Source organism: Amphiura filiformis, chromosome 4, assembly GCF_039555335.1.
Source record: "Amphiura filiformis chromosome 4, Afil_fr2py, whole genome shotgun sequence".
NCBI classification, from domain to species: domain Eukaryota; kingdom Metazoa; phylum Echinodermata; class Ophiuroidea; order Amphilepidida; family Amphiuridae; genus Amphiura; species Amphiura filiformis.
In genome coordinates, this window is record NC_092631.1 from 73540094 (window position 1) to 73557277 (window position 17184).

At 38.9% G+C, this 17184-nt stretch overlaps 1 protein-coding gene across 1 annotated transcript; it reads right to left on the reverse strand.

Moving 5' to 3' along the window:
• Positions 1 to 84: 84 nt before the first annotated feature.
• Positions 85 to 11210, reverse strand: LOC140151393 (tRNA N(3)-cytidine methyltransferase METTL2-like). Its single transcript, XM_072173718.1, has 8 exons — positions 11078 to 11210; positions 7683 to 7774; positions 6767 to 7262; positions 6016 to 6076; positions 4410 to 4549; positions 3163 to 3269; positions 2221 to 2286; positions 85 to 667 (listed from the first exon to the last, which is right to left on the reverse strand). The coding sequence occupies exons 1-8, from the start codon at positions 11191 to 11193 to the stop codon at positions 519 to 521; spliced, it is 1227 nt and encodes a 408-aa protein (XP_072029819.1). The 5' UTR covers positions 11194 to 11210; the 3' UTR covers positions 85 to 518.
• Between the last annotated feature and the right edge of the window lie 5974 nt (positions 11211 to 17184).

A 17184-nucleotide genomic window follows, 5' to 3' on the forward strand; every position in this document is an offset into this window, starting at 1 on the left:
TAATGCTGGTTTCACACTTTCTGTCGCTTGCCGCTGAGCAGTGCGACACTTCATCATGCTGCTTGTTCTTTTGTGCAAGAGCGGCATGACTATGAAAGCCAATGTTGCTGCTCAGCACAGCCAAAAATCGTATCTTATTCTCATACGTCAGAGCGGCACCACTCCCGAGTTGACTTGTTTGACTAGAATTCAACTCCTAGCGATTGGCCGCTTGGGCAAAGCGGTGGAGTGATCGATATATCGGCATGTCACTGGTTACCGCTAGCGATTCTGGTGTGATTGCACAGTGAAGCAAAATCGTCGTCTGAGCGGCAAAGTGGCAGGAAAGTATGAAACCAGCATAACACAAAAAAGATAGACAGAGCTGCATTTTAACTTGGAAATTGAATGGACCATTGGCAATTTTTGTAAACCATTGTAAATCATTTGTTAAAAAATATTCAACTCATGTATCAATGTTTGCCCATTCTATTTCCAAATTATATTAACAATTTCACTTATGGAAGGCTGATCTATCGTCAGCTCTCTGCGACTGGTTTGCGATACTTGCATTGAATCCAGACACGATACATTGTCAACTGGCGCCCTCTGTTGACCTGTAGCCTTCTGTCAACCATATTTTGTTCTTCTTCCAGTCCAGCTTTGGTGAATAGATCTCTAAGTTCATCTGTTGACAAGGACAAAACACACAAAGATACCAATTTTGTTAAAATTGCAGAATAATTTCTTTCTTCTTCATTTTTCTGTCTGTCTTTTTGAAGATCTTGATAGACATATTCATCGATAGTCATCTCCATCCAATATAAATATAGTGTAGCTCCATAATAAACTTTGCTGGAAATGGTTACGGTATGAAGGCTTATAATTAAAGCAAAACTAGTTTGAGTCTGATGATCCTGTCAATCAAACTCCCATGATTGGCCAATATCGCGTTACTATATGTAACCAATATTATGCTTTTGATTTATCATGTGTATTTACCGTTTATCAATTTACATTATTTATAATTGTATGAGGGCCTGCTTGGAAAGCAGTGCTTGACACTGAAGTGGAATTACCCTCAATAAAGAAAGATTATTATTATTATTATTATTATGGAAAGCACCCCCTACTTACGAGATACTAACCAATCATGTGCATGTTGAAGTTTAATTGAAATAATTGTCACGTGCAATTTTTTCTACCATTTTTAATTATTGTAGCACAGTAGTGAATTCAATATTATGTCATATATATAGGAGCTTGTTGTTAGAGGGAAGAACATACAAGCACTTCCTTGAGTTATGTATGTGATCCACCAGTGGAGCTCCTGCGCCCCTCCGCAGAACTTCCGGTAGTGGATGTTCTGCGCTCGGGGGCGCAGAACATCCACTGTCGGAGTAACTGCGCCGGAAGCAAAATAATGGATTTTCTTATTATAATACTGGTGGATCATTTCTGCGCTCGGGCGCAGAACATCCACTGTCGGAGTTGATGCGCCCGGGCGCAGTCCCTTATATGTAACGGTGGATCATTGCTGCGATCGGGCGCAGAACATCCACTGTCGGAGTTGCTGCGCTCGGAAGCAAAATAATAGATTTTCTTATTATAATACTGGTGGATCATTTCTACGCTCGTGCATTATTTATTAATATAGGCCTAATAAGAAAATGTATTATATTGCTTCCGAGCGCAGTTACTCCAACAGTGGATGTTCTGCGCCAGCGCAGCAATGATCCACCGTTATTATAATAAGAAAATCTAATATTTTGCTTCAGAACGCAGTTACTCCAACAGTGGATGTTCTGCGCTCGAGCGCAGCAATGATCCACCGTTACATATAAGGGACTGCGCCCGGGCGCATCAACTCCGACAGTGGATGTTCTGCGCCCGGCGCAGAAATGATCCACCGTTATTATAATAAGAAAATCTATTATTTTGCTTCCGAGCGCAGCTACTCCAACAGTGGATGTTCTGCACCCCAGCGCAGCAATGATCCACCGTTACATATAAGGGACTGCGCCCGGGCGCATCAACTCCGACAGTGGATGTTCTGCGCCTGAGCGCAGAAATGATCCATCGTTACATATAAGGGACTGCGCCCGGGCGCATCAACTCCGACAGTGGATGTTCTGCGCCCCGAGCGCAGAACATCCACTACCGGAAGTTCTGCGGAGGGGCGCAGGAGCTCCACTGGTGGATGACGTACATACATGCTTCCTTTGCACATAAAATGGTTACCTTGTGTAAAGAAGTAGACCCTAGTTCCGTCTCCCCGTACATAGAAATGTTCTGATAAACAGCGACCTGTGGATAAAGATGGCCCACACAAGTTACAATTCTAATACATTTGGATTCAGGCACAAAATGGAAAGTCTGTTGAACTGACACTAGGGTGTACAATATCCCAGAGCTTCTTAACCTGGTTGTCATATGATCCCATTTGGAGTCAAAAGCTCAAAATATGCGGTTGTAAGACTTTCAAAGAATAAGATGGAACAGAACAGATGTTTACACATACATGGTCCCACTGTCAAGAAATGAACTTAAATCCAGACACACATGTTGGGCATTACTACCGCAAAAATTCTTCACTATTATATTATATAAACCATATGTAGCAGCCAGAATCAGTTTCATACAGGTAAGATAAAATAGAATGATCAGTTTGTCCCGGAAAGTTTAAGCTACTTCAATATTTCACAAGGACATAGTTAACTTTGACTTGAATTCTTTACCTATTCACATCAGCTATCACCAACAAGAATTCCTTCAAATCCCATGTCAAAACCCATTTATCTTCAACCTCAATGAACCAGGAAATGGCTGAATATGTTTAACTTATTTCTCTTTTGTCCCCCTCTTTTGTGGCTCTGTTTTCATCTCCCTTTTCATTTTGGACCCCATTGGAAATAAGTTGGCATATTTAGCCAACTTTATGAGTTATCCTGGCTCATTGACTTGGTTGTGTGTTTCTTGTGATGATGATTGATAGCGTATTTGTTATTTTCTGTATTGTTGTCAATTTTGCCAAATAAATAATAAATAAATAAATAAATAAACTTGCCTGTATTGGTATGATCATTCATAGTCACGTGTGCCTTACTGATTCATTTTGCTTAACTCTAGTTTATTCTTTCTTTTGTCTGTTATTATTCAATAGCAAAGTGTTTTTCTACTAACCTGTTTTAAATCTGAGTTGTGCCATGTCGTAGCGACCATAATCCCTGAGTAAGATTAAGCCCCCTGGTTTCAAGCACCTAGCAAGCCTATTCACTGAAGACTGCATTCTATATAGAGAAAGCAATAACATGCACAATATTTTGCATTCATATTTTTGTTAAAGGGTTAAAAATAGTAAAATAGTAGAAAAGACAAAGTAAACTCATTTGAAAATATGTAAATATCACAACAAGACTCTATTTGAAAATGGGTTTTTAACTTTTCATTGTAAATGCAGTGTACATGCATGTGTTTAGGATAGATGTGCTCTGTTGGTAGATATTTCTCAACATTTGGCAACATTTTAAAAGAGTACAACAATTGTGTGATATGAGACCCCCTCATCATACCATACAAATGTACGGCCGTGTGTCCTGAACTCGCCACCCTTAGCGTTACATCACAAATATTATGAATTTTTATACCATACGAGTTTCTAATTAGATTATCTCCACAATTATGTACCCAAAACTAGCAAAAGTATATATTTTTGGAAAGCTGAAGGCATGAGCAATTCAGATATATACATTTCAACTCATTATACAGGGTGACCTTTAAGTTATACAGGGTGGAATTAAAAAGATTCAGATAAAAAATGGGATACTTAATGCATTGCTTATTACCAACTTGCAGTAATAAACTGGAAGTAAACAACATTCATTTGGTTAGAGGATAGGGGGAGCCTACTGACTTTGGAAAAAACCAAAATCACAGCTGTTTAGTAATCTCGGAATACAGGGTGTTCCAAAGTATGTTAGAATATTTTACAATTCAACATATTTTGAACTGAAACATTTTGCCCCTAACCCATACAGAAAAAATAAGTCCATATTTAGATTCCTCATTAAATTTCCCTTCAGAAAATGTATACTTCGACTATGATACGATAAGTAATTAAGATAAATTAGACCACAAGCATGACAATAACTTATTGCTTAGCAGAGATATCATCATTTCATTGGAGTCGACTTTGGAAAAACGTTTTTGGATGGTGAATTCAAGACGCACGACCGTACAAGTATCACTATGGGGATGTTGATATAGTTCAGCCAGGCAATTAATTACATGCATGTGAGTTTGATTTATAAGATAACATTTGGTGTCACTAGAACTAAACTACCACAGAAAAAAGAGAACTTCAATTCTGTGATGTATAAGTTCAGTATAATCCCAACCAACAATTACAATAATTGATAGCAATCACTTACTTGTCTGGGTGAACAGCAGATAACACAAAGATCAAGATGACAATATCTAGGCTGTTTTCTGGGAATGGTAATGGTGTTGCCTCATCAGTGATGTCAAACACAAATGCATGGCAACGCCTTGGAGTGTAGTCTGCATGTTCCTATGAATGGAATATGGATGGAAGTATCAATAATATTTAAAGCTATATCTGTAATATGAGGCATGATGAGAGGATAGGTGTAGTGAGGTGACAACAAGAAGTACTTTCGCAATTCAATTGTGCATGATCAGAACTTCGACATCCAGTACATTGACAAGAGATTAATGATCCAATTCCCTCTATTATTATGTTTTGATGAATCCCAGTGTGTAAAAATATTGGATCCAAAACATAATAATGATAAAATTGGATGCTTTACGCCCAATATTTATTGGCCTCGCTATGAGTTTTAAAATATTGGACTCGACTACGTCTCATCCAATATTGTAACACTCATAGCTCGACCAATAAATATGGGCTAAATCGATCCAATCTTATATCATTGCCGGCCGTGTGGATAAACTGCGACTTTCAGGAACTTTAGTTTTCATTAGTTAACATTATCCCAACTCTACAAAATCTTAGAAAGCAAAAGCACCAGCATGCATGCATCACACATGATGCGATAATATAATCACCCAAGGTCATACATGTATGTGCACGGTTGGTGATGGCCGGGCCAGTGAAACACCCGTGGTGAGTTAGGTTTTGGCAGTTCTAATATGGTTCAACCAATTTCAATATGTTATAGCAATACGCTTATGCCAGACAAGTATAAATAAAGCATTTTGTACAAAGTTTGCCATTGAAATACTGAATGAGATCCATGCTGGTTTATCTCCCACTCCTCCACCCATGCATATTACCCACAATGCATTTTGTTCTGAGATTTACTGGAATTGTGAAAGGGCTCATTTTTTATTTTAGCAGCAACTTTACATTCAGTGGTCATCACCCTCAACCAGTACATTGACAAGAGATTAATGATCCAATTCCCTCTATTGCCGGCCGTGTGGATGAACTGCGACTTTCAAGAACTTTAGTTTTCATTAGTTAACATTATCCCAACTCTACAAAATCTTAGAAAGCAAAAGCACCAGCAGGCATGCATCACACATGATGCGATAACATAATCACCTGAAGTCATACATGTACATGTATGTGCACGGTTGGTAATGGCCGGGCCAGTGAAACACCCATGGTTAGTGGTCGGCGATGGAGTGCTTGCCACACGAGCAGTCTGGGGTCCGAATCCCGATTGTAACAAACAACTTTTTTGTTCATCTTCTCACTTTTAGAGTTAGGTCTTGGCAGTTCTAATATAGTTCAACCAATTTCAATAATGTTATAGCAATAGGCTTATGCCAGACAAGTATAATAAAGCATTTTGTACAAAGTTTGGCATTTAAATACTGAATGAGATCCATGCTGGTTTATCTCCCACTCCTCCTCCCATGCATATTACTCACAATGCATTTTGTTCTGAGATTTACTGGAATTGTGAAAAGGCTCATTTTTTTAATTTTAGCAGCAACTTCACATTCAGTGGTCATCACCCTCAACCATCAGAAAAAATGAAAACTTACCTTAACCAGATTTATAGCAACATCAGAGAAATCACAGCAGTAAACAAACACATCAGGATCACTGGAAAGAGAAGCAAGCAAGTCAAGACGGTTACACTACTTGAAAAATGAATGCCCATTATGAGACTGACCCGTAAAAACACGCAAAGATTTTCTATTACGGGAATTAAAGTTTGTTTCTCCACCAGACTGTAATTTAATTAACACTGAAGAAAAGGATAATTTATTTTTGCATTTGCTTGAAAATGTAATACAATATTTGTATGGGAAATAATAACAAATATTTGTATTTTGTGTAATTGTGGCTATTTCCTTAGACTTTTTTTTATGTCGAGCATATCTAGGCATTAACAGCCGAAATCTAAGAGATAACGCTGATGAATCTTCAGCCAGGCACAAGTGACCTGGTGAACGAAGGGGGTCGCCGTATATAGCTGGTCGGGGTAATTTTTACAGGACAGTCAAGTGTAGCCAACGATTGGGCTTGTTACCCTGATAGGAACTGACTGTAACGAGGTCTTTTATCGTGGGTCATCTGCCCCGCTTTTACCAGATAAGCCACGGGGAGAGCGGATAAGATTTTTTTTGGTCCTGCAGTACCTGCAGGGAATCGAACCCGGGACCTCTAGCACCAAAGGCAAAGTCCTTAACCAGTGTGCCACGCTGCTCCCAGAGGCGAGATAAAAACTGAAACAAACAATCTGAACAAAAATCTAGAGACAAAGACTGATGACCCTACTACATGACTCACTTGTTAGTCTGCAGAATTGGGAAGACAGTATTGCCAACGCCGCATCCAACTTCAAGCATGCGTGTCTTAGCCCACTGCCCAGGATATTCCCAATCACCAGGAATAACAAAACTCTCTGCTGTGACCTCTGACCCATCTTTTGATAGTTCATCAATAGCACTTTGCCCCGGATCAGATGCAGTTGAGTCTAGTTGAGATATTTGAGCACCATGATCCGTTTTGGTTTCCAAGTTTGAATTTGTTACTTCAGTATCTTCACACCTATTGTGACCAATAGAAACTTGGTTGATAGTTCTAACAGCTTCCCCAATTTGACAAGCAGCACCTGATTCAGGTAAACTTTGGTCACCTTTGACCTCTGATGCATGCTGGGTATTTACGGAAGTAGCTAGTTCTGGGAACTCAGTGAATAGCCAATGACGATCCTTGAAGAACCGGTTCTGATGTTGCGAGTAAAAACAATTCCAGAATTGGTCTGCTTCATTCTCATACTTATCTGAAATAAAAGAAATAAACAAAGCTTGCAATATCAGTATCACATACAATTGAGCAAGTTTCCACCTACATGTACATGTAGCAATCATACACAATCGGTTGTGTTCCAATAATGCAGTGGCAGCGTGATGGCAGCTTACATTGCTTTACTGAATCTGAAGTGACTCCCAACATCCCGTGCTTGCATACTAATCTGTGGCAGTATACCCTTTGCCAACATTTACATTATATCTCATTTCTGAAACTACTGCAGGTTTAGACTTCTTAAAATCTCAAAAGTTTCCACATATGTCTTTCATGGGAAATTAAAATTTCCCTTCAAATTCCAAAGTGTCATTCCAAATTTCCCTCAAAATTCCAAAATGTCCCCTGAATGAGCTTCTTGAATTTCCCATATTTTCCAACACTTGTCAACATGTACCTTGCATATCTGGCTCCAATACTTGACTTGAATTTGCTTCAACCTTCTTCTGAGCCTCTGCTAACTTGTCATTATCCCAGCTCACATTATCCCTGTAGAAATATATAACATAAATAAATGTGTGTGTGTGCGGGGGGGGGGGTGCATTTGTAATCACCATCGAAGAGGGACGTTATCAGCCATGGTCCCTACATTCTGAATGTGTAAAAAGCTTCAAATAACCTAAAGTTGCATTTGAGCATCATCTCCACTTATCGAGACAGTTATTACACATCCCACCATATACTATATGGCTATAATCACTATATAGACTTATGGTTGTCCAGTTGCCGAACATCATTCAGGACATTGATGAATAGGGCTAAATACATAAGTCAAAGTGTAATACACATAACACACACATACACTACTGCTTTTGCTCAACACTACATGTTTTCACCGACAACCATGGACCCATATTGTGTGTCACACAGACATATCATAATCCAAACGTGGATTTCTGTCATATTTCACAGCTAACCGTCAACCTCGTATTACACCTACGATAGAGGACCCTACTCCATATCATCAGCCTGCTACGCTAAATGCCTAAGTCATTTTTACATGTTTCTCATTTGCAATTTTGATTTTCTGAATAATAAACCCATAATTCATCAAATTTCCAGCCGCATTTTTCATTAACTTGTGGAATAATAAACCCATAATTCATGGGTTTATTACTCAGAAAATCAAAATTGCAAATGAGAAACGATATGCAAAGTTATACTGTATAGTATACTCTCTGCCGCTGTCATATGACTGTGACGTCCACGGTTTGCTACATGTATGTGTGGATTTTCACTACATAAGTGTGGACTCAAAGTCCACGTTTGGAGGTGAAAACAAACGCATCCCTCTCATTTGACCCCTTCACCAAATAGAGCACAAATAGAGCACTAAAAATTAAAGATAAAACCCTGGTTAAAGGTGTTACTACACCCCCTGATAAATTTTGTGACTAATTTTGCATTTTTCTCAAAAATTTTAATTTTTGAGAAAAATGCAAAATTAGTCACAAAATTTATCTTTTGTTACCAGTGTGTAGTTAAAACTACACACTGGTAACAAAAGTTATGTATATTATAGGTAAACCCCGGCAAAAAACGCAATCTCGGTTTTCTCGCCGCAAGTCTCGCTATTGAGTAATTATCTCGCTTTTACAAACAATAAAACAAGGTGTTTAATGCCATAAAAACTTCCGAAAATCATTGAGTCCCATGCCGTGTTGACAATTCATGTCATCAAGTAAGCTTAAAATGCACTCACCAGTGTGTAGTTTCAGTGCTTAATTGGTCTCTAAAATGTCATGTCAAGGTAATTGAATACTAAATTGTAGTAGTTTATAGTTAAATTTATTAAACTGAGAAAAGATTTATTATGTAAACAACATATTGAGGTGGAAATATTTGGAACTTCTGTTTACGTTTTTCATCCTTCGATCGTGAATCGGCACATGTTTACATACATTGGACTAATTGGACTTCCAGAGGGCAGTATTTTGTTTTTAATATTCAGGGATTTTTCTGTTTTTGGCGGTGATTTTCCGGGAAAATCTCGGTTTTTAAAGCATATTTGGGGTAAATCTCGCTTTTTATTTTTTCATATCTTGTTTTTGCCTTTAAAAATTGCGTTTTTTGCCGGGGCCTAATTATAGGGGCAAGGAATCCAATTACTTCACTGAAATTTCAGTGATACAAGACAGGTGATTCATAATATATATTCTTGAACAAATTCATCAGGACTGTTCATTGTAGAATTGTTGGTTGTGATTTCTTACGACTAGTCCAATAAAATATCCATTTACTTGCAGACGTTTCGGAAACTATCAGTTTCCTTTATCGATGCTATTGATGTAATGACATTCTGTATACAGCTGATGTTGACTGCTGCCTAGCAACTGAGTTGCCAGTTGATTTCTTGTCACCTGGAAGGGACTGCGATTGCTACGGCGCCTATGGAATGCAAACCGAAGCTGTGGAAAAGGTATGTCGATGATATCTTGGAAATTGTGACGAAAGATGAAGTTAACGCCCTCACCGACCACCTCAACCAAGTGGACGACACAGATTCAATCAAGTTTACTTATGAAGAGGAGAAGGATGGCAAGATCCCGTTTTTAGACGCCTTGATTGTTCGACGTGATGACGGATCGATTAAATTATTGGTGTATCGGAAGGCAACACACACCGACCAATACTTGAACTTTAGGTCACATCACCCTCTACACCAAAAATTAGGGGTCGTCCGCACACTCATGGACAGAAAGAACCGAATTGTCACCGAAGATGAGGACAAGGAAAGAGAGGACGATCACATCAAAGGCGCGCTTCAGAAATGTGGCTACCCGGATTGGAGCATCAAGAAGGTGAAAGATCAGATGGCAAAACCAAAGTCAAAGAAAGAGAGAAAGAAGAAAGACGATTCGAACAAGTCTAAAGGGTTGGTAGTTGTTCCTTATGTGGAAGGTTTGTCCGAGCGCATTTCTAGGGTTTTCAAAACGTATAACATCGCCACTGCAATGAAACCACATTGCACTCTTCGCAATCTCTTAGTTCATCCAAAAGACAAGCCAGAACCTCATAATTCTACGGATGTGATATATTCCATTCCTTGCAAAAACTGTAATTCGGCTTACATCGGGGAGACAGGCAGGAAATTCGGGAAAAGGCTTGACGAACATAAGACTGAGGCTGAGAAAATCGGAGACAACATCAAAACAAGTGCCACGAGAAAGGCATCACAGTCTGTTATTCATAAGTCAGCTATCACAGACCATGTGGTTGAAAACAATCATGTAATCGACTGGGATGAGGCTAAGATCGTGGGCAAAGAGAGCAACAGATATAAAAGATGGATCAAAGAGGCAATCACCATCAGAAAGCGGGGCAACACCATGAACAGAGGCGAGGGCAATACAACTTGAGTCACGTTTTGACGATCTGATAACTGACAAGAAATCAACTGGCAACTCAGTTGCTAGGCAGCAGTCAACATCAGCTGTATACAGATCGTCATTACATCAATAGCATCGATAAAGGAAACTGATAGTTTCCGAAACATCTGCAAGTAAATGGATATTTTATTGGACTAGTCGTAAGAAATCACAACTAACAATAATATATATATGTTAAGAAATGAGGTACATTCTAGTGGTACAGTACCTCTTTTCTTATCATAAATAACATATCGCTTGTCTTGAGTCACTGAAATTCCAGTGTAGTACTAGTAACTGGATTCCATGCCCCTATAATATAAATAACTTTTGTTACCAGTGTGTTATTATTTTTGAGAAAAATGCAAAAATAGTCACAAATTTATCAACATTTGTTGATTCTGTACTGATTGTACAAACTTACCATGCATTATGTTGGAATACATTTTCTGGATTGGTCAAAAACCGAGTTCCAAACTGTGGCCTTTTTGGTTGGGCTGTATCGCCATCATCAGTAGTTGTCACCGCTTCACCACTCATTTTGAAAATCTTTGGATCAAGCTCTGTTGGAAATTGACAAATAATTCAGTTTCAGTATACAATGTACATGTACCAGTATCATGTCTAAATTTGAAAACTTTGGTTTTTGACCTTACACATGTATTTGAATTGAAAGAGCTTTTAAAAAGTCTGAAACTACCATGGCTACGCGTACAGTACATGTTCCCAACTGTCAATCATCGGGGGCCAATCACTTCGAGCTAGACAACGATGATCTAAATAGACTATCGCCAAGACTTACATGTAGGTGTGTAACTTTAGGTTAATTTTTGTGTTTGAAACGGTATTTTCTTGTATCTTGGCCTGGATAACAGGATTGTTGATCAAATGGATGTACCGGCAACCACTCGGGTATAAGCCCACCTTCGGATATAAGCCCACCCCCTATTTTCCAAACTATTCTGAGAACAAGGGTGCACTCGGGTATAAGCCCAGTAGTAATTTTGGCTAAGTTCTTAAATCATATCAATGCTTTTCTTTCACATTTAAAACAAATATAAAAAAATATCAGTTAAAAATTAACATTCCATACTTATTTAAACAAAAATTGACCGGTACATTGGGCAGGGTAATGGCTGCTTCCATAGTTTTATTTCTTTTATAATAGAGTGACACTTCCCAATCTTCTGTATTCCCTGAGTGATAGTAGGATACAATACGTAGGCTAAAAAGGTCATACGCATGGGCGGTGGTGTTCTTGAATTCACTGGTATCGTTTGAGACTGTCTTGGTACGTGACAAGCAAAGGGTTGGGGATCGCATTTTTAACTATATCACCAAAATGTTTCGGAGTTGAGGTCCGCTAAAAGTAGACCAATTCGGGGGCTGTATTTGGTGTCACATTTTGAACAATGAATGAGTGAAAACGGACAACATTTGCTGGTGAATTATAGCGACGCTGTATTTAGACAGCGGAACTCAGTCCATAATGATAGTCAGTCATATATCTTTTGGTTATTATATGACTATCATTTGAGGACCAAGTTCTTATGATACATCTTCCGAGGAGCAATTTCAGACAATAGATGGGATTAGTGGGGCAAAGGTTATTGAATCCTTTCATGACCACTGAAGCATAGTCAAGTCTGCCATGGACACTCGGCAGGAATTGAAAGACCATGTCACTCTCGACAAAAGAATGCATGCATGTCAAAGGTCATACGTTTCCCGTTTGTGGGCTTTTAAATTGTAGCTCTGTGACTGTTTATTTTATGGATTCTTCATGTTCTTAATATAAACAAGTAAGTTAGAGACTACATTCTTACACAAGAAAAATAGTCCAAAGAATCAACATGTTCCCACGGTAACACAAATTCATTGATGTGGCGGGACGGAATGATAAACTTCATGTACACCAGGCACAAAAAGAAACTTGTCAGTTATATTTATCCTTGCTGTTCAATAACTTGATAATTTTGGATTATTCTGAAATATACATTATGTTAATTGGACTTTGCTTTCTCATTTGACACCCTGTTCTTGAACATTGAGCAAGAAGTGGCCAAGCTATGCGCCTCCAAAGCCTCAAACCCCAAAATCAAAAGTTGCATTTTCAACGATTTTCAATGGGAACGCATCGGTGTATTGCACACAAGTCACACGGGCCAATCAATAAAGCACACAGTGTAACAGGGACAATTGAATCGTTAAAATTGCAACTTTTCATTTTGGGGTTTGAGAGTTTGGAGACGCATCATCTTGGTCATTTCTTGCTCAATGTTCACGAACAGGGTGTCAAATGAGAAAGAAAAGTCCAATTAACAAGTGTAACAGGGACAATTGAATCGTTAAAATTGCAACTTTTCATTTTGGGGTTTGAGAGTTTGGAGACGCATATCTTGGTCATTTCTTGCTCAATGTTCACGAACAGGGTGTCAAATGAGAAAGAAAAGTCCAATTAACAAAATGTATATTTCGGAATAATCCAAAATTACCAGGTTATTGAACAGCAAGGATGAATATAACTGACAATTTTCTTGTTGTGCCTGGTGTATTTGTGAACACAGTACATTTGTTGAATTTTTATCAAAAGTACTGGGATAAAACATTTGTTTCTAACATTGGTACTGTATTAACTTCAACTATCCTTCTTTTGTTAGGGAAGTAATTATAAAATTCACCCCCCTCTTTATAGTACCTTCATTAATTTTTAAAAATCATGTCAATGTGGCGGGACGGAATGTGGCAGGACGGAATTCTGTCCACCATGTCAAAATCAAGAAAAAAAGCAATTGATTCACTTTAAAACTTACAAAATTGTCTTTTCTTTCACTTCCAATGAAGGGGGCCGGGCTCAAGGGCCCCGCCCCGGTGGGGGTTGAGGGGGCGAAGCCCCCCAAAGCCAGATGGTTTCTGCACGTTTAGCACCACAGGAAAGGCCATTTCAGAGGGTAAAAGAACATTTCAAAGCTCCTGGCTTGTTCTACACTTTTAATAAAAGTGCTTCCTTCTTCAGAAAACATGCTTAAAGTTTGAGTTTCCTATACTTTTATGCACAAGAGACACTCTTAAAAAATGTTTTTTTTGGCTTTATTACAAGACAAATATGGCTGATGTTGATATATGTGAAGCAGAAAAATAAAGCAATATTTAACCATTGTGCTTGGCATCCACTGCCTGCCCCACCCCACCCCACCCCACCCACCCCCACCAACCGGCACCCCATCCTGGGCCTTGATGGTCAGTGTGCTTTTAGTTTCAGGATGACAAACATTTTAGCAGATATAGCACCCCAAAAGAGACCATTTTGACATTAAAACCTGTTTTAGATTTTTTTGAAAAAATGCTTCCTTCATCCTACATGTAGTAAAAAAGTGGTTTTAAATGTTCAGTTTCCTATACTTTTGTACATGAGAGACATTCTTCAAAGTTTTTTTTTTCCTAATGACATGGCTTACATGGCTGAAATTGATATATTTATTTTAATGCGCAATATAAAAACGATGATTCATCAAAATTTTGACCCCCACCCCCTCTTCGGGAATGTGGGAGGGGGCCCACATGCGGGGGATTAATGTGCAAGCCAGAGGGTTTCTGCTCATTTTGCACCGCAGGAAAGGTTGACCTACAAAAAGGGAAAAAATGTTTGTGTTTTTAATATGCATAGTGATTAATGATTTTAAAATGTATTGAATTTGTATCCATTTTGAAATCATTGGAAGAGTATGACATGAACACAAATTATCACTAATTGCATATTAAAAACACAAACAATATGTTTTGTAGGTCAACCATGAATGATCCTAGCATTTAGTTCATGGTCCAGGGACACTCCAAAAAACAAAAAAAAAAAAAACAAAAACAAAATTAAAAAAAAAAATCATTATTTTTAAAAAAATCCGGAGCACATAAAAAAATCCGGAAATCCGGATAAATCCGGAAGTGTGACATCTCTGTTGCTGGCATCCTACCACAAAAGGCCTGAAATAGAAGAAGTTAAAATGGCTCTGAGTCTAGCAAAGTTGATGAATTCAATTTGTGTGTACTCAGGAATGTTTATTACCATAATAGTTTTGACTAAAAATGTTTTTTTCGTCCCTTCCGGAACGTAAAAAAATCACCTCAAAATGTGGCGGGACGGAATTTTACAAATGTATATTTTAATTTATTTCTTTATTTTTGAAAAGTCCACTGACATTTTTTTTAGTGCTGAAATTGTCTATACAGAAGACCTTTATAATACCATAAACAAAAAAATCCTATATTTTTTAAATATGTAGTAACATCAAATTTAACAATTCTGTCCCGCCACACCGAGAGGGCGCTATGTGTGTATTTTATTGCTTGGATTCCGAACTTGATGGGCAAATTTTACTCCTTTTTTGCCGATTCATAATCTTTGGTAAGTAGTCTATTAAACCAGAGGAGAAATTCATTCCTGTGACAATTTCTCAATTTTAGGTTCAGTGATGACCATTTTTGGCTCTGGCCCATTTGGTGTTTGTTATGCTCCTCGGAATATGCACCTAGAGGCCTATGTCTGCGCTGTATTCATGGTAGGGACAGCCCCCGGGAGACAGCTGTTCACGGAAGAACAGCTGCAGGTAGACATACCAAGCCCCCAGCCGGATTAAAACTAAACAGCAAAATACATGCGTACACACTTCATGACTGCTTCTGCTTGACTTCATCAGGAATGTTCATTTATTGTTGGCCAATATCCAAACAAGAACAAGATTCAGTCAACTGGAACCAGCCTGGGCATGCTTTGCTGTGTACATTGTATCATCGAGCTACTAATAGAAGGAGATTCCACAGAAAAATCCTACTCCACTCAATAGGGTTAAGCCGATTACGCTATTCAACGCGAGTCATCACTTGAATGGATTTAATCAGTGCAGTCCCTCAAACACGGCCTTTGATGTTTATGGTCGTTATGCGACAATATCGATCATCTATTTTAAAATTGAATTTAAACCGACCCCCCAGGTGACCCGTACCGGAAATGGATGGTATTTAATAGTGCCCTTTTGCATCGGTCACTTGTTCGTCGATTGCGTCATTGTGTTTCCGAGTTCAAGTTGATTTACTAGCGAAAACCTGATCGAATTCCCTCATTTCCTTCCAAAGTTACGGTGAATTTATGTATTTTTTCTGATTGTGATTAGCAATACTGGCGGATGTCTGCGGGACTTTTAAACCAGTGGAAATGATTTGGAAAGGTTTTCCAAGACTGGCAATGTTGTTTCTACGATCCGCCAAGCAAGCTTGGCCATAAGAAATATTGGCGTTATAAAATTACCGGAAGCAAATTGTTTTCCTTTGTTTATGGTCACGGCTATGCCTGGTCGAGCACCCTCACAGACCCGAACGTAGTGAGGGTGCTTGGTATATCCGCCATGTTTCAAATACATGGATGGCCAGCATAATTTCCCGCAAATTTAAGCTTTATGAGAAGCCTATTTTGGTTGCAAAATGAGAACACAGAGTGGCTTATCTTTAACCCACATTCTCAATCTCTCATGCCAGAGGTTAAAATAAAACGATCCCTAACTAATTATCAAACTAGAGCGGTTCTCGACTTGCTTGCGCGGTTCTCGGCATAAGCGTCGGCCATAATGCCTCCACCTTGACGCGTATCATTTTAACTGGTGCAATTTCACTAGGAACTGGCCATCTCTAGATGACAGTGTAGTTTTTAAAAAAAGTGTAACAAATGAAAGATCCTTGACCCATTTTGTCTTCATCAAAATGGTTTGATTTTGGTACCAGAAGCAAGGAAGTATTTTGATACTATCCGAGTGGAATGTAAGGCCAAAAATGACCTTCCAAAAAATTTAACTTTATATGTTGACTGTACCCACCAAGTTTCATGTCCATACGACAGTTTTAAGTTATTTGACCTCAGATGACCCCTGGGTGACCCTGGTTGACCCCAAACTGACCGTCCAAAAATTTGACTCTAAATGTTGACTGTATCCACCCAGTTTCATGCCCATACGACAGTTTTAAGTTATTTGACCTCAGATGACCCAGGCTGGGTGACCCCGGATGACCCCAAAATGACCCTCAAAAAATTTGGTTCTAAAATGTTTACAGTACCCCCCAAGGTTCATGCCCATACAACGGTTTTTGCTAATTTGACCTCAGATGACCCCTGGGTGACCCCTGATGACCCAAAAAAGACCGTCCAAAAATTTGACTCTAAATGTTAACTGTACCCACCAAGTTTCATGCCCATATGACAGTTTTAAGTTATTTGACCTCAGATGACCCCTGGGTGACCCCGGATGACCCCCAAAAGACCGTCCAAAAATTTGGTTCTAAATGTTTACAGTACCCACCAAGGTTCATGCCCATATGGCAGTTTTAAGTTATTTGACCTCAGATGACCCAGGCTGGGTGACCCCGGATGACCCCAAAATGACCCTCAAAAAATTTGGTTCTAAAATGTTTACAGTACCCCCCAAGGTTCATGCCCATACGACGGTTTTTGCTCATTTGACCTCAGATGACCCCTAGATGACCTTG